The sequence below is a fragment of the Nipponia nippon genome, unplaced genomic scaffold (assembly GCF_047370975.1).
Source record: "Nipponia nippon isolate SJK-2023a ecotype South Korea unplaced genomic scaffold, ASM4737097v1 scaffold_24, whole genome shotgun sequence".
NCBI classification, from domain to species: Eukaryota; Metazoa; Chordata; class Aves; order Pelecaniformes; family Threskiornithidae; genus Nipponia; species Nipponia nippon.
This window is the reverse complement of record NW_028262341.1, coordinates 5,040,680-5,062,861: the sequence shown is the minus strand read 5'-3', so window position 1 is coordinate 5,062,861 and position 22,182 is coordinate 5,040,680. Positions and strand designations below refer to the sequence as shown.

The 22,182-nt window shown below is 39.5% G+C and overlaps 1 protein-coding gene across 1 annotated transcript in view; it reads right to left on the bottom strand.

The window, feature by feature from the left end:
• Positions 1–4,108: 4,108 nt before the first annotated feature.
• The window catches only part of ADGRV1 (adhesion G protein-coupled receptor V1), a 286,915-nt gene continuing 268,841 nt past the window's right edge, over positions 4,109–22,182 (bottom strand). The window contains exons 88-90 of the mRNA XM_087761398.1: positions 15,238–15,429; positions 13,306–13,483; positions 4,109–4,520 (exon numbers count right to left, since the gene is read on the bottom strand). Coding sequence (XP_087617524.1) covers positions 4,402–4,520; positions 13,306–13,483; positions 15,238–15,429 — 489 coding nt within the window. The 3' untranslated portion in view covers positions 4,109–4,401. The remainder of the gene's footprint in view (positions 4,521–13,305; positions 13,484–15,237; positions 15,430–22,182) is intronic.

Below are 22,182 nucleotides of genomic sequence, written 5' to 3'. Positions count from 1 at the left end.
ATCTGGACAAGGGGATTGAGTTCATCCTCAGTAAGTCTGCAGATGACACCAAGTTGGGCGGGAGTGTTGATCTGTTTGAGGGTAGGAAGGCCCTGCAGAGGGACCTGGACAGGCTGGATCGTTGGGCGGGGGCCAACTGCATGAGATTCAACAAGGCTAAGTGCCGGGTCCTGCACTTGGGTCACAACAGCCCCATGCAACGCTACAGGCTTGGGGAGGAGTGGCTGGAGAGCTGTCTGGCGGAAAAGGACCTGGGGGTGTTGGTTGACAGCCGCCTGAACATGAGCCAGCAGTGTGCTCAGGTGGCCAAGAGGGTCCATGGCATCCTGGCCTCTATCAAGAATAGTGTGGCCAGCAGGACTAGGGAGGTGATAGTGTCCCTGTACTCGGCACTGGTGAGGCCTCACCTCGAGTACTGTGTTCAGTTTTGGGCTCCTCACTGCAAGAAGGACATTGAGGTGCTGGAGCGTGTCCAGAGGAGGGCAACGAAGCTGGTGAAGGGTCTAGAACACAAGTCTTATGAGGAGTGGCTGAGGGAGCTGGGGTTGTTTAGCCTGGAGATGAGGAGGCTGAGGGGAGACCTTATCACTCTCTACAACTACCTGAAAGGAGGTTGTAGCGAGGTGGGGGTTGGTCTCTTTTCCCTAGTAAAGAGTGATAGGACAAGAGGAAACGGCCTCAAGCTGCACCAGGGGAGGTTTAGATTGGATATTAGAAGAAACTTCTTCACTGAAAGGGTGGTCAAGCATTGGAACAGGCTGCCCAGGGAAGTGGTTGAGTCTCCATCCCTGGAGGTATTTAAAGAATGGATAGATGTGGTTCTCGAGGACATGGTATAGTGATAGACTTGGCAGTGCTAGGTTAATGGTTGGACTCGATGATCTTAAGGGTCTTTTCCAACCTTAACAATTCTATGATTCTGTGATTCTATGAAATATATCTGAAGGCAGGATATGCCTGAACTTAAGCAATCTTCTAGTCAAACCTCTGCATGATCAGTCAATTTAACATATTTTTATGTTGAGCACATAGGTACTTTATTTCTGTAAAGCTCTCAATACAATTCAATCCTCTGCAGATCAAAGCTCTCACTGTCAGTTCTCAACAGGATGATGACTTTGGATGTAGGATACTGGAGTACTAAGCATTTGCATGATAGAGATGGAAGGTGGATATATTGGTGCTCTCAACTAGGTTCTAAAGAAAATAAATCTGAATATTTCTCTTCATGTCCCTGACACAAGTTGACTTATTTTGGATATGTACCAAGAAAAGTGAAATCAGAGTCTTCCACAGTGGCTTTCCCTAAAACATCATCTAAAATATGTCTGTTGAACTTAGCATTTTTCATCACTTATGCACTTGAATATGAAATATATTCAGACATCTTTTAAAAAAGTGAATTTACTTATGGTGGCATATGAGTGGTGAAATACTCCTGAAACACATCCATTCATTCAACTGATCTACATACATATTTAAGAAGCTTTAGGTGAACCTTGTCTGGAAAAAGGATCTCCTTCACAGAGTGAACTATTAAATGTTACATCCATATTAACCACAGCTCCTTCTACCCGTCGAAACATGGAGAATGGCCTCTTGCAGAGAAATGATGGCTCCTGTCATAGGGAAAAAAGCAAAGGCAGCAAGTGTCCTGGTGTTCTTCACTATACAGGAACAAAGCAAAGGATTGAATAAGTTAGCCACTTCAGCATGGCAGGCCCTGTGGTAACACTTGATTTGAAAGCTACCTAGCTGCGGATTCATTTGTCTCGTAGAAACAAAGAAATATTTATACTCTCTATCAAATTTTAAATAATGCCTGAGATCAGGGAACGGCAGGAGGCATTCAGTCTGGTTAGGTTAAGTCAAGCCAACTGTAAAGGTACTCCTCCTGTCCAGGTGTGGCTGTTAGGCACATCTGAGTCAGAGCACACAGCTGCTCTGCTCCTGTTGCAATCTTTGCCTGCTCAAGGAACTGCAAAAAGGAGCTGAGAGAGACCCATGCTATTAAAACACTGAATTTCCTACACACAGAATATTTTCTTAAGAAAAAAATGGTTCTAGAACAATAACAAAATTCATCTCATGATCTTAAACCACGTGAGCACCACTTAGAGATTTAAAATTCAACAAATGCTGGCAGCGGACGTCATCCTACTGAGCTGCTCTGAAAATGCTGATGCATTTACAGTAAATCCCTAACCAGGCCAGTTGTGCAACAAGTTGAAGTGACACAAAGTATTAACATTTATGGTGGTGAGTCAAAATCAAACAAACATCCTTCTTTTATAAGCTTTCTCACAGCATGTAGTAGCATGTACTTGGAGTAATGAAACATCTGTTTCAGCCCTAACTCTCTCGCAACTGAGCAAGTGTTGCAATGATTCTGCAGGGCCAGACTTCATGTTAGGGCTTTAGTGGGTAATGAGAAGTATCAGCAATGGACAACACTCATCTCAGTTGATTCAGAAAGAATGAAATAAAATAAAAAACTCTTCAAGAGCCAGGTTTCCTGTGTAGAAAATAAAAAAGCACTATATTGCAAAGTGTCAAAAACTAATTTTAACTCCAGACTGAGAGACTTATTTTGATGATACTTGCAGTTCATTCAAATGCCCAGAAAGTCCCTTTTCAGCAGGTGTAGGTATGGGAAGAAAAGTGAATTATAAAATATGTTTAGATTATTTACTCTTGTACAGAGTTGCCCACTATGCTTCCGATGCACTGCGCCCGATTTTAAAGGCTGCCCCTTCTGGGGGCGTGGGTCTTCCTGAATGCCCTGTGCTTCTGTATATTGCCCATGGTGAAGCAAGGCTTATTCCCCCTGCCCCTACCCCCCCGAGTAAGTTTTGTCATTTCCCACAAACACTTGGCCCTGTTTACTCCATAGCGTGACCAGCATAAACAGAGTCAACAAAACTCCCAGGAGTCAGAAATTTAAGACTCGATGCAGCAGAACATGTACTAATTAAATATAGACGTACTCTCATTTCCCATCAGTTCAAATGTGTCCTTAAAAAGCACTTGTTTAAGGGCTTTGCTGACTAGAAGTAGTTTCCTGTGTCTGTGAGTGCTTTTGCATTAGACCTTAAAGATTTTGTCTGCCCTGGATTCAAGCAATGACTGTAAGCTGTGCAGTCCTACAAGCTATTACAGAACTGGGGCACAGAAGTGGGGTTTGTTTGTTTGTTGGTTTTTTTTTTCAGCTCAACAAGTAATTGCATACAGTAAAATTTGTATATCACTACAGCAAAATTCACAGAAAGATTTCCATAAGAAAAGTTTTCTTTTAAAGGGAGAGGTTGTTGCTCAGAGCTTGCCCAGCATTAAGCCTTTAGGCAAGTTCCTGAAGAAGGTATGAAAGGCTTGCATTCTCATTTACTGTATTTCTATACTATGCTCAGAAGTGTTCAGAGGAAAATTCCCTTGGTCTCTTGCTTTAATGTGTTTTCTTCCAGAATGTCTGTGCAGATGCAGAGTTAATGATTCCTACATGATCAGCCTGCCTCCCCCTCTCAGTTCTGAAATACTTCCTCTATATTTTTTTTTCCAAGGAAGGAACTTTTCTTGCTCATTTATGACCCTAGATTACTGATCTAACTTTGTTTGTAATGCAATACTTGAACCCTTCAATCAGAACAGGGATATCTGTGTAACACCCACAGAAATTAACAGAAAATTCAACTCTTTGGAATTCCCCCTTATTTCTGACTGTGAGAAGAGTGAGAGAGTTTATTATGAAACCAGCAAGGTAACACAGTTGAAAGCATGCAGTGTCAGTGCTCTTGTTCTTCATCTCCCCTTCCCTTCATTTGTTTCAGGTCATTGCATATTTTATCATGTAACGATTTAAATTTCAAGCTCTCTGGCTCCAGACTGTGTCTTTATTTGAATTTGTAAAGTTCACAGATTTGGGTACTCAAAAACCAGTGAGAAGAGTACAGCTTAGAAAACTTAGAACAACTTTGTAATTAAAAAGCTTTCCTGTCCAACAGGGTGTCTGCATCATCTTCCAGCTCCGCAAGCAGCAAGCAGAAATAACAGACTTGTTTGTATCAAATGGACTCTATTGTTTTTATTAATCAGTGTTACACGTACAGGTTAATTAAAAAAGCTACAGTTTGTGAAATATGCCATCTAGCTACAAGATACAAATCTAGGCCGATTGCCATGGTATCTATTGATGCTCAGCCACTGTAAAAAATTTACAGTTTATTTTCTGATATACAAAACCTCAAGCAAACATTCCTTGTTAAACGTTCAGTAAAGCTCACAGCATTCTACTACACAGTTTCATATAGTGTTTTAGTGCAAAAGGAAGTACAAATATAAAAATACTGAGGCTTGAATTAAAAAAAAAAACAACAACAACAACAAAAAACCAAGCAAGCCATGGAGTTAGAGGTGAGTATCTGCTATGGGTATTCTTCTAAGCTCTACAATCTGGGAGTTAGCCATGCTGCCACCATCCTGGCTGCCACGACAAGATTCATTATCGCTGATGCTGAGACCTGCACCTAAAACAGCGAAACAAACAAACAAACAAAAAAAGAATAAGTGAGGATGAAATCCCGACACAGAAATGGTGATATCGTGTGCTGCTCTCCTTTATTCTGATTATTGAAGTGCTTCCCTACCCCACCATGACGAGCCAAGTTTCCTCTTGCTAGTCTACAATTCTGCATCCACTGATTATAACATTATCTGACGTAGTTTTGTACCATCCAGATATGCTTTTTCATAATCCACTGTCAGTCAATTTTTTTGTCTCAGTAAATGGTACAATAGCTATTCAGAGGTTGCCTTGAAATCACAAGAGCATAAATCAAGGCCTGGCTTAGGCTGGGTTCATGGTCTGCTGTTACAGCCTGGTATTTCCAAGGACGACTTCATGAAGAATTGATTTTTAATGATACAATTTCCCTGCTAAACTATAATTCCAGCTGTTTTAATAGGATTGTAATTTCAACACGAGAAAGGATGCTGACTAAATATTCTTTAACCCACATTTGGCACAAGTTGGTGTATTGTGTTTTTCTTCTACTGTGAGAGAATACTAGACTTTGGCCCATGGAAACTTCCAAAACATGTCTGGAAGAGACCTCAGGAGGCCACCTTCTCCATCCTTTTGTCACAGGAGTTCTGCTAGATTGTTGCTTCCTTGTTGTTTTTGTGGGGTTTGGGGGTTTTTTTGGGGGGGAGGTTTGAGTTGATCCGTGTGAAGATACATAATCCTGTACTAGGTTTTATGAAATGTCTATTTTTTCAGACCGCTTCTTCACAGAATATCAGTTGGAACTATAAACTTCAGTGTGTTTTCAGCTCCTCTCTTTGAGTTGTAGAGCGAATCCTAAAAAATACATGGGTCTTGTTGGGGTTTAGGGCATCTAGCCTATAAATTTGTTGAGAACTCCACATCAGTGTAATTAGGCATGGTGATTTCAAGACAGAATAATTTCAGGCATGGTCTTAACAGTAACATCACTTAACTATATGGAAGCTATTCATTTTGGGCAGAAGTAGATCTGTGACTACATTCAGTTCAAGGGAGTTGCAAAGGAATGACATTTGGCTCAAAAAGCCCTGAACAGGGTATGCTGGGAGAGGCAGTGACTTGCATTTTCACACTAAAAAATATTTTCAGGAGTTTCTATCAGTTGTACAATGCATCTCTTATGTCTACCTCAGCTGACATTCCAGGTTTTGGCTTGTTTGGCAAAAGACAAGATAAGGGTCATTTACTTTTTTGGAGTTACCTCATGATTTTCTATGCCCCCTATTGTTCCACTTTTACAAAGTTTTTCCATAGCACCCTTCCTTCCACCCCCCCCCCCCCCCCCTAGAAAAGAAGTACAGAAAAGGGGGCAGCAGTGGGATGCTCCTTTGCTATGGGAAGTCAGGATGCAATCTTGAATATGGAGCTTGGTTCAGAGAACCTGAGCAGAAGAACCTGCAGGACTGGGCAGGCTTTCCTGCAGAGGTCTTGGAGAAGTCCTGGTTGGGGCCAAACTCAGCTGCATCGCTGTGTGAACCCAGCCCTACTGCATCCAGGTGAAAAGTGGGTATTTCTGCACCATGATCCTTCTTACACCTGGTGTTTGGGTCATGGAGTGAACATGCATTCATTGACATCTACTAGATGAGTCCTGTTCTTGCATCTGTATGACCCACACTCTTGAGAGACCAGCAATTACTGACAGAGTATGACAAGAGTAAAAAGCCGTCAAGGTACAGAGATACAATAATAAAGACAAGAAGATTAGGCTCTGAATCATTAAAATACTTGCTTATAAGTGTACTGAAGATGACTAAGCTGTACTTACTGATGTAAATTTATATGCATATTTAACCTTTTATTGAATCATGGTCCTAATAACTCAAAGCTGTGTGAAAGTCCTGGGAAAAACAGCAATTGCATGAGCAAGTTATTTGGTTTTTTTTCTTGTCTTCTCTAAAGCTGTTTTAGAAAGGAAACATGAGTGTAATAGAGACAATACATCAGACTGTTGTATTTACCATTTGGGGATGGAAGAACAAGGTAATAACCTTGAAGTAAATAAAATACTTTGAATGGAGAAACAAAACATTACTTCTTAGGTACCATCATTAACACTGGAATTCACTCAAAATATTTATTTAAGCTGAAGAGGGTACAAATTTCAAAAAGGGAAAAAATATATTATTGAAAATGTTTAAAATCATATTATATAAATATGATCATCCCAGGTTCAGATTTTAAGGTGAACACTGACTGTTGGGGTTAGAAAGATATTTGTCTTACTGGTGGCTATACTGCAATTATTCAGTATGGGGTTTCTTAAAGAATCTTGTTCTGGTCACTATAAAAAGATTGGATACTGGTCTAATATGGTATTATATAGACTATGTATATCCTTAAATGCCATATTCATGCATGCTTTGTGAATGTTTTGTGCAAAGTAAGAGGAGATTTTTTTTGTTACAGAAGTTCTTATCAGGAACTTGGTAAACCAGAGACTGAAGTAGGGTACTTTGGGTTTACAAGGGCCTTGTTCTGCTGCTGATGCAAAGACAAACTATGTAAGAGCTGATCCTTTTTAGGAATGAGAGCTGAAATGTAACCAAGATACCAGTTTACCAAACAGTCAGCAGACTGGGAAGGGTACAACTGTTTACACGATGGAGTTTCACAGAGTTCATAGGTCTGGCTTGTTTTCAGATTAGAGCAGAATTTAAACTCAATCAGATCCCCAAAAGCATGTACTCCCCTAGTGATGCTAGAGTTGGATGGTAGGTATGTAGCGGGGAGTATTACTTTTTCCCAATTTGTGAAGAAAAAAATGCAGGAAAATGAGGCCTTTCTTTCTTTCTTTTTGTATCAAAGGACTAGCTAGAAACTGAAAAGTCGCAGCTCGCTTTGCAAACCCAGTGAGATCCCTCCAGTGACATCTGCTGGTTGAAGGATTTCATCAGTGCATTCCTGCATGCCCTGGACCACCAGCTGTTATCATCTGCTTGTTCAGATATATCTCAAACTTTCACTACAACATTTTAAGGGAGATGGAGTTTGTTTTATAATTACAGTACTCATATCTCTAGGGAGACCTTTTATCTCATAAGTGCTTCCATCTTGCTTTCTGAATCAATCATGATTTATATTGTACGTGTAACACATATTAGATAGAAATGAATAAACTACATGAACCAACTCTAATTCTTCTTTCAGGGTTTTGACTTTACAGAAATGACACCAACAGATATCCAGACTTCTATGAATAAAGTTCAGATTGGACTAAAAATGCTTCCTGGATATTATGCAGTCATGTTCAACAGCCAACAGTTAACATTTTTGTAAGCAATCAGAAATGAGAAGTTGAATGAATATGCAAACTGGCTACCCTTCCTTTTTTTCTGTGACGTGAGCCCTTCAAAACAGAAATGATGTAGGTTCATAAGGCAGGGCATGAATCTGGCACTTTGCCACCGTCTACAATTTATCTGCCCTGTGACAGACAAGTCTCCAGGATGTCGCACTAAACACCTTTCAGAATCTGAAATTTCAAATGTTTCCTCTAGTTCAGGATGCCCAACATGAGATGCTTAATTCTTAAACCAGGCATCTACAGTGGTAACACCAAGGTTTAAAAAATGCTGACTTTGGAACCCTAGCTGTATTAGACTGAAAATTATGAGTTGGTTTATATAGCATCGTTACTGTAATAGCTGCGTTTGTGTGGAGTTTTTAACTTATACAGTAGATTTTCCCAGGTATTCTCCATGTAGAATATTTATTTAGGATGTATCACATATGCCTCTATTAAGACCAAAATACACTGAGATGTGGATGTAGCAATATCCTGCAATATCCTGTCCAATATATTTTTCATAGAGTCATATCAAAGAATCATAGAATGGTTTGGGTTGGAAGGGACCTTAAAGATCATCCAGTTCAACCCCCCTTCCATGGGCAGGGACACCTTCCACTAGACCAGGTTGCTCAAAGCCCCATCCAGCCTGGCCTTGAACACTTTCAGGGATGGGGCATCCACAACTTCTCTGGGCAGCCTGTTCCAGTGCCTCACCATCTTCATAGTGAAAGAAATATTTAGAGAGTACATGTGCTAGGCTGGTATTCTCTGCTCTAACCTATAAATGTCTTTCCAAACAACTTCCTACAGGGATGGGTCACCAGTCAGCACTGGAGCGGTTTGGGCCTCTCTCAAAGGCTTTGCTGTGTTTTGCATTCACATCTCACCCAAAGAGATGAATTGGTTCAGTTTTATGCATCACAGAAGGGGAAGGACAAAAGCATTTGTAGGAGACGGGAATATGGATGGAAGCTCAGAGATCAGTAAAGCTATTGTGCATTTATAGTATTTATGCTTTAGAGCAAAGCTGATGGACAGCTTGCTGCTTTGAGACAGATTCCATCTAGTTTTATTCTTTTGGCTCCCTTTTTAACTCCCCAGCCCTAACCAGCATAGAAGTCCTTAGGGAATTCTGCTATACTGGGCTTTAGCCTCAATGACAGTAATATATGACACTGTGACAATCTGGAAGGCAATGGTCTTATTAAATTGTTTATCGATATAAACCTTACACAAAAGACCAGAAGAAAAATGAGATCCAGTCCAAAATGACAGCACTTTTAAAGTTAATTAGTGCAATTAACAAAAACTAATTAGTAAATAATTGTCCTTCTCAGTAGAAGCTAAGACTTTGATGCATTATTAGAGCCATAAATGAAATATAATAAAATAAATAATTTAAGCCAAATTCATAAACATTAAAAAAAAAAAAGGTTTTAGCACATATCAACAGGCAGGACGTGTCTGTAAATTAATTTTTCCTATCATAATTGTTCTACAGTTTCCTTCACATAAACTGCTTTGAAGCTGGCTGTCCTTCCAAAAGATTCCCAGAGTATAAGAGATGAGGTGATACAGTGAGCACAGTGAATCCTAACTATATGTTTCTGTATGGACAGGAACATATTTGATGGAAAGGAGGAACTGATTGATCAGGCATTCAGAGGCCATGGCTTTATGACATAAGAAGTCCAGCTTTTGGATTTCTTGCACCAAACAAAAAATTCTATGGCCATGTGATGCAAAGCTTGCATAAAGGTAGCATAAAAGCTGGTTAAGAAACAGTACACTGTTGTCCAACGAATTTGCTAGACATGCAGTTGTATGCCTTCATCTGACCCAGTCCGTATTTCAGGTTAATCTGTAATTTGGCCCAGCATTAATGATTATGGAACTGAGGGCTAAGTGCATAGTTCTACAACACATTTCTTTAGCAATAAGGCCAAGTGTGCCAATGCATCTATTTGTGGAGCTGCATTGCAAACTGCAAATTACTAAACTGTTGCAAGTTAAAGAATAAAGTTATGCTTTGGGGGTTTGTTTGATTTTTTTAACCTGTATCACTCATCCTTCATTTCTACTGCTGAGAGTGGCCAGCTGCACTGCAAGGGTGGGGCAGGGGACAGGAATGAGATTTTAGCTTTGCTATGATTATATTCTCATTCTCACTGATCCTGGCTGCCGGATTAAACCTTGAGGCTACAGACAGTGGACATAAATTAAAGTAACCTTCAGACAGCTCCAAACTGCATAAGCAGAAAGGACAGATGAAGTGCACAGAGGCATAAAGACATTTTTGCATATTCGTCTGCTAATCAGTGCTGATCCTCAGCCAGCCTTCAGAGTGGGAGCTAATATTCTAGCACAGCTAAGGCTGAGTTTGGTTATAGATTGACAGTTTTAGGGAATGACAGATAATGGAGGTTTCTGTTTCTGCTTATCAGAGGTAAAGCTCAAGCAATAGCAGAGCAAGCATTTCTGTTCTTCCTCTATATCCAAAAGATACACCTCCCAGTTCAGGACAGATAAAAACAGCTAATGTGGTGCAAAGCACCTTTTCCCTGCTCTCTCAGGGGCTTGTCTGCTTGAGATGAGGAATTCTCAGCCTACTGAAATAAAGCCCGGTGTAAAAAGCTTTGAGAGGCACTACTTACAGCAAATGACAGGCAAGAGCAAGGCAGCAAAAACACATCTCAACTGCCCATACATTTTAGCCTATTTAGAGAAGAGGTGCTGGTTTTCCAGTTGCTGATGACCACTGCTCCTTTGGAGCAGGGACTGGTGCTCAAAGGGCATCAAACTGATGTGGGGTGTCAAGGGGAGAGAGGGGAAGAGGAGAAGGAAAGGGAGAGGAAGAGGAAAGGGAGAGGAGAAGTCTCTAACCCGAGTTGTGTTTTCATGTGAGTAGGAGCAACAATGCAAGAGTGGAAGAAAAAATGTGCTGCCAGGAGGGAGCAGGAGACAGGCCCCTTTCAGTGCCTGCTAGCTTAACTGTATCATAAAATTCCTGTCAGACCACAGCTCAGTGAATACTTTAGCAGCATAAGCCTGTACTGCCAAACAGAGAAGAAATCCCACTTTCCACCACCTCATCTCCCTTTTTATTGCTTCCACGTGGTTCACTCCCTCATGCCATCAGGAGCACCTTGACTCCTTGGCCATGCACTGAACGGGACTGGAGAGCAGGTCTAGATGAAAATAATAAAGCAGATATGATTTTTAGTTACAGAAAAGTTCATGTTTTTCGGTTTAAAGTATGTGTTGAGCTACAGCTCTTATCTAAGGCAATAGCTGATAAACGTTTACTTTGGTGGTTACAGCTACTCTAACCTCAACACCACCTCTTCAGTTTGGCTTGTTCAAATGTTGTGTGAGGGACTGGAACCAGATGGAACAACAGGTTTGGCTTAGAAATCATCTTTTTTTGCCCCTGTAATGTTGCTGGGGACACAGTTTGGGCACATGAATAACCATTGGGCTAAAATGGTCAGCTACTACTTGAATCAGTAATACAAACAAAAATATTTTTCTCCCACTGTGGCCTGAGGGGTCTGCTTCAAATCACATTAATATAAAAAGCTCATAAGAAAAAGTGACAATAAAACATTAATAAAGAAGCCAATAATAGAATTTAGGCAAAATAATCAAAAGCTCGTTCTACACCTACTTCCTTTAGAAGGACTGAAAACAAATTAACTAAGGATGGAGTTTGAAGATTTATTAAAAAAACATTAAATGCTAATGTTGTGGTGAATTATATTAACCATGAGTTTTAATTACTGCTGCTGCCTAGATTGTTCTTCATGATTTGAGACTCAGTCTTCCACAGTGTGTAGAGTTTACTTCAGAAAATAGGCCAACTGATGTCAACTGAGCTGCTTAAGCAATAAACACTGTGTCCAATGGTGGGAGTGTTAGAAGTGAATGGCTTCATATCTTATTAACTATCTATGAATTATCTAGTTCCCTTCAAAATATTCAGGAAGGAGTAAAAAGTAAAAGCTACCTTCTTAGGTACTTAAAAAAAACATTTGCAACTGTAAGCTTATGCACCTAGTTTTGAAAGTCTTGCCCAAAATCTTTAACTGCGTAACAAAGCAGAAGTAGTCTGCAAAATGCCCAGGAAAATTAACAGGTACAATACAGATTTTGTGATAATCTTCATAAAAATTTGTATTTCTTAGTACTAAGCCAGTTATTAATCATCCAATTATCTTCATAATTAGAAGAGTTTTCTGCAGTGGAAGTTGTCTTAGGAAATAAAATATTATGAATATACTGAATAAAACTACGCCTTTATTAGCAGCAGTCCCAGTCTTACAACCAGTTTGACTGTTTTCCCTGGTGTCACTGAAGGGAACAAACTCCTGAAATTATTGGTGCCAGAGCACTTAAGCTGTTAATGCCACCAGTACCTCGCTGTTGTCTCTTGCAAGGCTTGATGGTATCCCCAAAGATCATTCAGGTGACCTCCTACTACCAAGCTAGTCCATTTGTATTTCACCTAGAGGAGGTGCCTAGAGGAGGTGGGCTTGGGTTAGAATCTGTCAGGTCTTATCCAGTGGTGCTCCTCTGCCTTTGTGGTCATCTTATCAGACATTCCCATTTGACCTATCTTTGAATCAGGTTTCACTTCATTTCTTCCGCCTGTGGCCATGTCTCGCTATCTATTTATATCATCATTTGAATAACCTGAAGTTTCATTGGTGGAGTGGGTGAGAAGGCAGAAAAGCAATACATAACTGAGGGCAAAGCCTGGGATTCTGAAGACTTGAACTCTAAGGCTATTGAGGGAAATCTGATTACAAACGTTTTGTTTTGCAGGTGTAGTTTGAGTGCAGACACCTAGAGTGGCCTCCCGTGCTTCTGTCCTCCAGCAGCATGGTGAGCTCATCACAGCTGGCTCTTGTGTTTGGGCAGAAGTCCATCTAGTTTATCTTTCCAGTGTACACCGGTTTTCAGGTCCAAATGTATTTTATACAAATATTTTGTCTTACACTTATTGGGAGAATCAATATTTATGAAGTTATGCTGTTTCTCACAGATATATATATATACATAAAATATAAAGATAAGCATTTTATACACTCTCGATATCAATTTGAAAAATAAAGGAAAAGAAGACAAGACAGCCCATGTCTAGAAGCAGCAAGTTAGCCATTTAAGCACTTGTGAAAAAATGTTAGAGCCTCCAGTCTGCTCCTACTTTCTGCAGGTCTGCTTATCATCATGACTCAAAACATATTTTTGCAGACTCTTTCTCTGTTATTTTAGGTAGCCTGCACAATATTTTTCGTGGAATAGCAGTCCAAGGCAGAACAATTTTACTTCAGATTTTCACTGGCAATCAGATTATATTAATGGCTCTTGTTAATTGGATCTCATGGAATGGTGACACCATTAGGGTGAAGAACAACATAACAGCCTTTGAGGAACAAAGAGAAGAGTCACTCACCAGTCTTTAAAGCAAATATTAGGTCATCAAACTCCTGTGATTCCTCATCAGCAACCAATGAGCTGGTACTAAATCCTCCAGAAGGGTGGAAAGCATTGCCATTTTGTGGACTCTGCTTAAAGGCAGCACTAGCTTGACTAGCAGGCTGCAAGGATGCCCTCTCCCAGTCTGCAGGCACCTGCAAAGTTTGAAAAGACAGAGAAATGCAGTAATCATCAAAACTATAGTATAGAAACTGGAAACTATGACCAGAGCCAAACTCAAGACCAATTTTGGAAGCAGATATTCTGTCAGTTCTATAGTGAACCAGGTAGTCTTTTTTTTTTTTTTTTTTTTTTTTTTTTAAATAATATTTATATATATGTAACTTGATTACAAGTCATTTAACCTTGTGTTTATTTTGCCTGTCCTAGCTATCTCAAAAAGTTGAAAAAATATTGCAAGTTCTGAACATTAGGCCTGGTATGGAGAACTTTAAAGTAAAGCACTGCAAGGTTCCAGCTCAATCCTCTCTTACCACTGCCTCCTCCTCTGCTGGACCCTGCTTCTTCCTTCTATAGCCACTTTTCATCATTATTTTCCATTATATGATCTACAGTTGGGCAACCCACTGCTTCCCATGTTTACCATTACAATATTTTAAAGTAATTTGCCAGTCGTTGAAGGTTCTGGAAGTGGTATACAGCCCTACAATTTCTATATCAATTTTGCTATAGTTCATCTGCCACTTCGGTTTAAGGTGGAGCTGCACAAAAAATCAGAATTTCAGTTCATGAGAAGAGATAGTTTTGAAAATCTATCTCCTCCTTAAATGTGGTGAAAAGCCAAAACACTGAACTCTAAAAAAATATATTTTAGGACAAGCAAAATATATTTTCTTGGTTTATTGCTCATCCACCATTTAGGAGCTCAGAAACATAAAAACTTGCCATGTAGAGCTGAGAACCTATGCTGTCCACTAAACTGGGGAGTCAGGCACCACCTTAAGTGAGATGCTGAGAAGTTGAATAAATGTAGTGGTCTGCCAGGAGGCAGCTGAGGAGCTTTAAAATCCAGACAAACCTACAGTGAAGCAGGTAGAGAAACAGGTAAAACAGCTGCCAGGTGAGCAGCTTGGTTTCCATAAAAATCATTACTAGACCTGACATGTTCCCTTGAAATGTTTCCATTCCATTAAATTGGTATTTTTACTGGAAAAACTGTTTAGCTGGAAAATTTTCAACTAGCTCTATCAGCACACATATGTACATAGCAGCAAAAGTAACCTTGGTTTACTACAGGTAGTGAAAAGGGATACTAGCAGCATTCCAGTTCCAGCAATAAAGACATTGAAAATCATCTCCCTCAAAATTTCTTTCTATTCTATTCTATTCTATTCTATTCTATTCTATTCTATTCTATTCTATTCTATTCTATTCTATTCTATTCTATTCTGTTCCGTTCCGTTCCGTTCCATTCCATTCCATTCCATTCCATTCCATTCCATTCCATTTTTTTAATTTTTTTTTTCTCTAATTTTTTTCTGTTCTATTAAAATTTACAGAAATTTTGCACAGCATGACTTTGGAAAATTAAAGACTTAAAACTCATCTAAGACGTACAGTAAGCTGAAAGAACTAAGCTAATATTTTGATTTCTCATGACCTACTTTTGACAACACTTTAACCAGCCTCTATAACAAACTGAAGACTCAAGTAGAAAAAGGGAAATTCCCTAGATAGGATATTACCAGGGAATTGTAAGTTCCAAGAATAGCACCATGGCTAAAGATAACAATTTTTATGGTAAAAAAAAAAAAAAAATCTCCCTCTCCCCAAAGCCAACCTATAATAATTAGCATCTCATTCCTGTGTATTACAGTTCACTACAGCCACTTAAATCTCCAGGTACGTTTTCAATACACAAGATAATGACTACAGAGAGCACTCTTACCTCTTCCATAGCACTGATGAGGTTCTGAGTGGACTTGCTGATCTCTCCACCTGCAGCCGGCAGACCACTGTCATGTGTGAAAAAAGCTGAACCCAGAGTTGTATGCCCATTCATGTCTACGGTATAACTTGCTTTCACAGGACAGCAAAGTTGGTTGTGCAGGATAAAATATACCACAAAGACATAAAGACCCTGAAACAAACAGAGAAAAAGTACATCTGTGTGTGAAATGCAGGGAACCTAGATCAGAGTTTGAAAGCATTCATGGCAAGGTCCTATATGCTGCAGCAGGCGCCTTCCCTTACACCAGCTGTCCGTGTCCCAAAGGGCTGCCACCAGTTTCTATGGAAAATAAGAGACGATGTCACTGCACATCAAAGATCTGGAAGTTAAAAGTAAGTTCATATCCTGAGGCCTCCAGCCAAACACACACACAAAAAAACCCCAACCTAAAAGAGTCATTGAAAATGATTATTTCGTTGAACCCACATGGTTGCAAAGCAAAGCCAAGATCCCAGCAACAACAAAACCAACCTGAGTTTCACAGTTGTCACAGTAGTGAAAATGTGGCTAAGGGCTGCCTTTACAATAGGATTTGGCTGCTGGCCCCTAGCCACAATTCTTTTATTTCCTTACTGACTTGCTGGCTCTTTGCATTCTTGCCCCAATTTCAATCTCGTGCAAACTGCACTGCTGCCATCAGAGATACCAAGTTGTAAGTATAAATTAGATTCTCTATGATATCCACTATTTCAGCACTGTCTTTCATTTGTGATTACTACAAAGGCTCTGCTGTATGCCGCTGCAGTTCTTCTTTAAAACTTGCTAATTTTGACCTTTAGACTTAGCCAAGAAAAGTATTACAACCATGTCTTTTGTTTGCAAAGAAATCCAGTGATTGAATTTCTGAATATGAAACCTGACTTTCTCTAATTCTTAAATTGCACTAATACTGAGGGAAAATATCCATTTCAATTGATAAATCAACCAGTTCAATAATTACTAAAGAAGGGGTTAAACAAAAGAGTACAGAAAGAAGACTTCTGGATGCTTCCTGAGCGCTGCAGTACAATTATGTTTGCATTGGTTTTTGTATTTCACATTGTCCTCTAGACCCCTGAAACCACTTGTACTAAACAGAACAATTTATTGGAAAGGTACCCATTGTCATGAAAGTAATAACTGGGATTATAAATAGTAAGGAGTTTAATCTAATTATATTTGGGAATTCCTAATGGAAGGAATTTTGAAAATACATGGAGATTGCAAATACCAAAGATATATGTTCATTTCCATCCCTATAGAACAGGCAGCAGCACTTCATGATCCACAGATTCATTATTTCTAATGCCAAAACTATATGACAAAGCAGTCTGGTTCAAAATGACACATAACAGAAGTTAATGGGATTCAATGGGATTTCAATCTCAGCTGGTCAAACACTGGAAATAGTCTCATACAGTTGCTATAAAGACATAGAGCTCCATATGTGCACTTTTTTAACAGCAAATCAGCAAACAAAAGTGTTAAAAACAACTATTTTGTGAAAACATTTTCCGATTTCTCCAGATTATTGTTTTTTGTCGTGAGGACCCAGAGCAGTTAACTGAGAGGAAATTTCTTTGTGATACATGTAAGTAAATACATTCCAAAAAAATGATGCAAACACAGGTTGCACTTAAGAGACAGTAAAAAGGAACCAAAATGTCATTTCATTCTATAAACAAATCCAACGACTGTGATATAGGTCAAGCGTAATGGGACCAACAAATGGACTTCTTTTAATTTAAGTTGTTTAATGGATATAAAAGGATAAAAAACCCAAGAAGAACAGATAACAGTGAAGACACTGAATTCAGAGCAGCCTCTGGCATTTCACTCTCTGAGGATCTAGCCACAAAAGTTGCACACACGTTTCAAGTGGTTTTGTACTTTTCAAGAAAACCCATTACTTGAAAATGCTGCACAGCCCTGTCTTACAGAATTGCAGGGACATAGGGCATTGGTATGCAAGGCCCATGCTATGTCACTCTCCTGTGCAGCCTCAAGTGTGGACACTCACTCTTCTACAACAAATAAACATGGAATAAAGTGCCACAATTATTTCCGTCACTCAGCCTGGTATCCTGATTTAACTCTCTGTGTGTTTCGAACAGTGCTATTTCTGAGGAACTATTCTACCAGACCTACAGAAAGGCATTTTGACACCCAAAGCATCCTTGCTGCCATTCCTCCCTGCTGCCACCACTTCTGCCCCTCGTTGTCATCCAGAGACGCAGACCCTTGTCCTGGGCAGCAGAAGCCAGCATTCCTGAGATGCATTGCCTCATGTGGCACTTCTGCTGCAGCCCACTTTTTCTTGAGGCTGAAAAGGAACTTCAGTATGTGCAATTCAGAGAACTCCCATGTATTGATGCAGACAATGGGTGACGGGTGATGAGACAGCTCGTCTGGGTCCTTCCATAATGAGCACATAGACTTAGGGAGGTTATGTGACTGTCTACGGACAGGAGGAGTCACAGGCTGAGTTAGCTAACAGAAAGAAAGATTGTGAATTTTACTTCTCCCACTCTTGTAAAATATTACGGCAATGCCTTACAAACAGAAGCTTATACCTAACAAAACCCGACACTCCTAAGTAGGTTATACATTTACACAGGAACTGTGTTGCCAGATAGAAGATTTCTTGCTTAGCTGGAAAAAGGATGGAACCTTCTTTGACCCGTGTTCCTATCCAAGTCTAAAGTCTTGAGAACATACACTCTGTAGAGGTGAGTTCCTACGTGCCATCACAGCGGTTTTGTTTGAAGTACCAAAAGGGATTTGTGGTCTTATTCTTATATCCTGTGTCTCTATTAGAAACCGCTGCAACTGAATTTTGTGAAGTCAAAACAAGACAAATGATCCTGCTCAAGCAACACCAAGTTCCAATGATCATACACATGAAGATGCCATAGGTCAAGTTGTATTGATTTGTGCTTATTTTAGCACCAGCTATTACTCTGAAACAGCATGGGCAGAATGCAGACAGCTTTCATAGTCTCAGTGGGTTTTGTCAAAAGCACTAGTTTGAGAATTGAATTGTCCTTCATCATACTTTTGACACTCATTATGTTCTTTTTCACTTCAGCCTTTAATACTGTAAAAATAGCCTTAAAGCACTATGAAAATAAGGCTGTTGGCACTGTAATATATGTTTCACTGTGTTTATCATATAAACAACTTTGGCCAAGTTGGCACCACTTTACTTTTTCAGAGACACGCAGACATTGTCCTTGCCAGTTGGACCAAGTATGAAATGCAAAGAATAGTCAAGTTCTGTTGGAAGGTCTATCAGACCTGCTGGATGTTCACAGAAGAAACCTACACATTCCAGAGTGATTGAAAGAACATAGGTCTAGGTATGGATATTAGTAATACAGGCAATGATATCTCTGTTAAAAATGTGGTAAATATTAATTTTGTATTCTTAAGAAGATTTCATAAAAAAACTCCAACCTAACCCCAAAAACCTACACCCCAAAACCTCAGCCTAGTACCAATATCCTCTGCTGTTGTATACAAATTAAGAACCATTCTCCTCAGCTCACAAGCATGTACAGGGAGGCGAAAAGAAACTTGAGTCTCAGAGTGAAATGACTGATTGCTGAGCTGAGAACTTGATCTGGGCTCTATGGAAGCAGATTGAACAACTAAACTGAAGAACTAGGACTCTGGAGGATTTAATTGCAATACTACATAACTTCTGTGCACTGGGCCCACAGGGCTGCTTACAAAACATTTAACCTCATGTTGTTTACAGGTACATTATGATAGCAGTATTAATACAATGTCATAGTGAAAGATAGGAGGAAAAAGTGTGCGAATGTGTCTCCCATGGAGGAAGGTGAGAACTACTTAAAGCAGACAATTAGGCTGCCCCCTTACAGTTCTTCTCAGATGTGGTGGCTGCCTGAAAAATGTTTATAGGATATTGTCAGTAAAGGCTGCTGGTTATTTTACTGATATACGCTGATGGAAGACAATTAAGCTTTTGTTATTTTACCTCAGCAAGCTGGTCTGTACATCTGCTCTTTTGCACTGTTATGTCAGGGAAAAAAATATCCTGAAAACCCACAGCTACAACTGTCTAAAGTACAGCTCACACGAAAAAGAGGCCACTGGGACCTTTTCAGCCAGTGAGATGAGGACCGCCTCAATGCTGCTCTAGGTTATGCCAGATACTTCACCAATCTTTTTTTGGAGTTGCTATGGATACTTAACCAACCTGATTGCCTTCCATGACTGGTCCAGTGGACAAGGAGAGAGCGGTGGATCACACCTGCTTTGAGTTTTGCAAGGCTTTCAGCATGGTCTCCCACAGCACTCTGGTACCCAAGTAAGGACATTGTCATCTAGATGGGTAGAGCACTGGGTGGGTAAGAACTTGAGCAAGGCCAGTGGAGGGTCATCAAGACGGTCAGGGACTCAAGCACGTGCTCTGTGAGGACAGGCTGAGGGAACTGGGCTTTTTGGCGTGAAGAAGGCTCAGAGGTGAATTAATAGCCATTAACTGCTATTAGGTTTCCAATACACAAGAGGTGGTTACTGGGAAGACAGAGGAGAATGAGAGATACAGGTCCTAAGTTGAAACAGGAGAGGTTCCAACTGGGTATAAGGAAAATATATTTAATGTGAGAGTAATTAAGCACCGGAACAAGTTGCCAAAGAGACTGAAGAGACTGTGGAAAGTTCTCTTTAGGAGAAGAAGGGAGGTTTTTCCTGGTACATTTTATAATTTGTGGGAGGGTTTTGTGCATGCATGGGTGTGAGGGGGATTCTCATATACAACAGCTTGATTTATTTATTCTGTGGAGTGACAACTGCAAGAAACCAGTAAATTAAGGACAGACTTCCACAACTGTCAATAAAAGGACAGAATACATTTTACACTTCATAAGGTTGCATGCAAACCTGGAGGACTGATCCTTAGAAAGCCGTCATTGCACATTTGACACTCGTAGTCTGTCTGTCACTTTATCCTCTAATTCTGCATGTTCCAACTCACTGTGTTGACACTACAGTATGTCTAAATTTGGAAACTGAGGTAACTCTGCTAATGGTAATGAGAGAGGATACAACAGACTGTAGGCCATCAACAAACCTCTTCATCATCTCCTCTTTACACACTGAGAGAAAACCAAAATGCCTACTGTATCCCATAATTTTAAATTGGTCTTATAAGCTAAAGGGCTTTTAACGCTCTGATAAACACAAACACACCAAGGCATTAGATTTTTTTTTAAAAAACTAATATACATCATACTTCTTACACAAGTATTTTCATCCGTGCCTGAGATGATACCCTCCCTTGAAATTGCAAAAACTGTTTTTCTGAGGAGATGTGGATTCAGATAATGTTGTCTATTTTAGAGGAACGGTACTTCAATTTATAAAACTAAAGTATCTTTGCAGGACTTTTGGTAAAGAAAAGTCATTTGAACACTCCATTTGAACAGCTCCTCAACCTGTTTCAGGGTATGTATCAGCACTAACAAAAATTCAGTGCACTCTACAGAAGCACTCTTTGAGTTCCTATTTTAATTTGTAAAATTTTATTTGGTAACTATCATCATGTGACTATATCACTAATCATGTGACTATATCACTAAAAGTTGTTTTTTCAAAAGAGAATATTTTAAGTGAAACCGAGGCTTGTGAAGAAAGATGGTATCTTGTGTTAGACCACAAGTTCTGTGTCCAGAACTAGATCATTCTGATCCTTAGATCACTGTGGCTACTACATCACTATTATTTTTAAAGTTACACATTTATTGGTGCCAGGTGGTAAAGAAACCGAGAAATCACACAAACAGGTGTCTCTGCCAACAGAAGAGTTGTCTTTACTCAGATCAGCTTTCAAGATTTGCTGTCTGTAGTCACTGTAGAGGAATTTCCGCATACTGTTTTATGCTTTGGTTAGTTTCACTTTAGTTTTTTTAATCTTATCAGGGTGAGATTTAATCTTAATCTCTGTCTGGACTACGCTAATTTACTCTTGGCAACCAGTCCCAGAAAGGCCTTTGCTTGTTAGTCTAATGGTCAGGCTGTCCTTTCTGTATGATATATGTTTGATATTGTTGTATTTCCTAATAATTTTTGGAAGAAATTAGCCATGGAACTGAATATTCATACACACGATACCATTAATAATGCTAATCAAGTGACACACATAGAACATATATCATTCTCTATTTCCTTCTGCAAGTTTCCTTGTTTTCAGAGATAATTACAATAAATTGCATGCACAGCATTTTTGTGCATGTCTAGATACCAAAAAGCAGACTTCAATGTACATTTTATTTTTCTGTGTCTTCTTCAACCATATTTTTCTTTGAGAACAGCTTGAAGATCCTTTATTGGTGTCACCATGACAGAAGTATCATCTTAGTCACATGATACTATATCCTAAGCCATTGCTTAACATCTCCCACTCATAGCTCTCCAGAAATATTAACCTTTGAAATGTAAATCAGATCCTTCTGTTTAAATCTAACTCCTTCTTAGCATTTAAAGTGACTGTCGTAAAAGCCATGTCCTTAGCAGCACAACCCTGCTACTTGATGATTACACTTAATAAGTAGACTTTAGACCTGCTATGTATCATCAAGGGTTTGACTGTTTATTTGCTGTTAAGCACCAGTTTTGATGAAGCTGTTATCATTCTTGTAAATCATATCATTTCTCTCACCAGAGTTTCTATTGGGAACATTTACAGCTTATCCGCACTTTGCTTCCTGAGGTATTTACTCTCCATTTTGCTCTATAGGAAAAGATTTGCATCAGTTACAGCTGTAGTTCTAAAAATTCACATCAAAATTAAAAGACAACAATAAATGTAACTGAGGACTGAAAAATTCATACCATCTTGGTAGGCAACATCATAAGACCACTCGTTGAACCAAA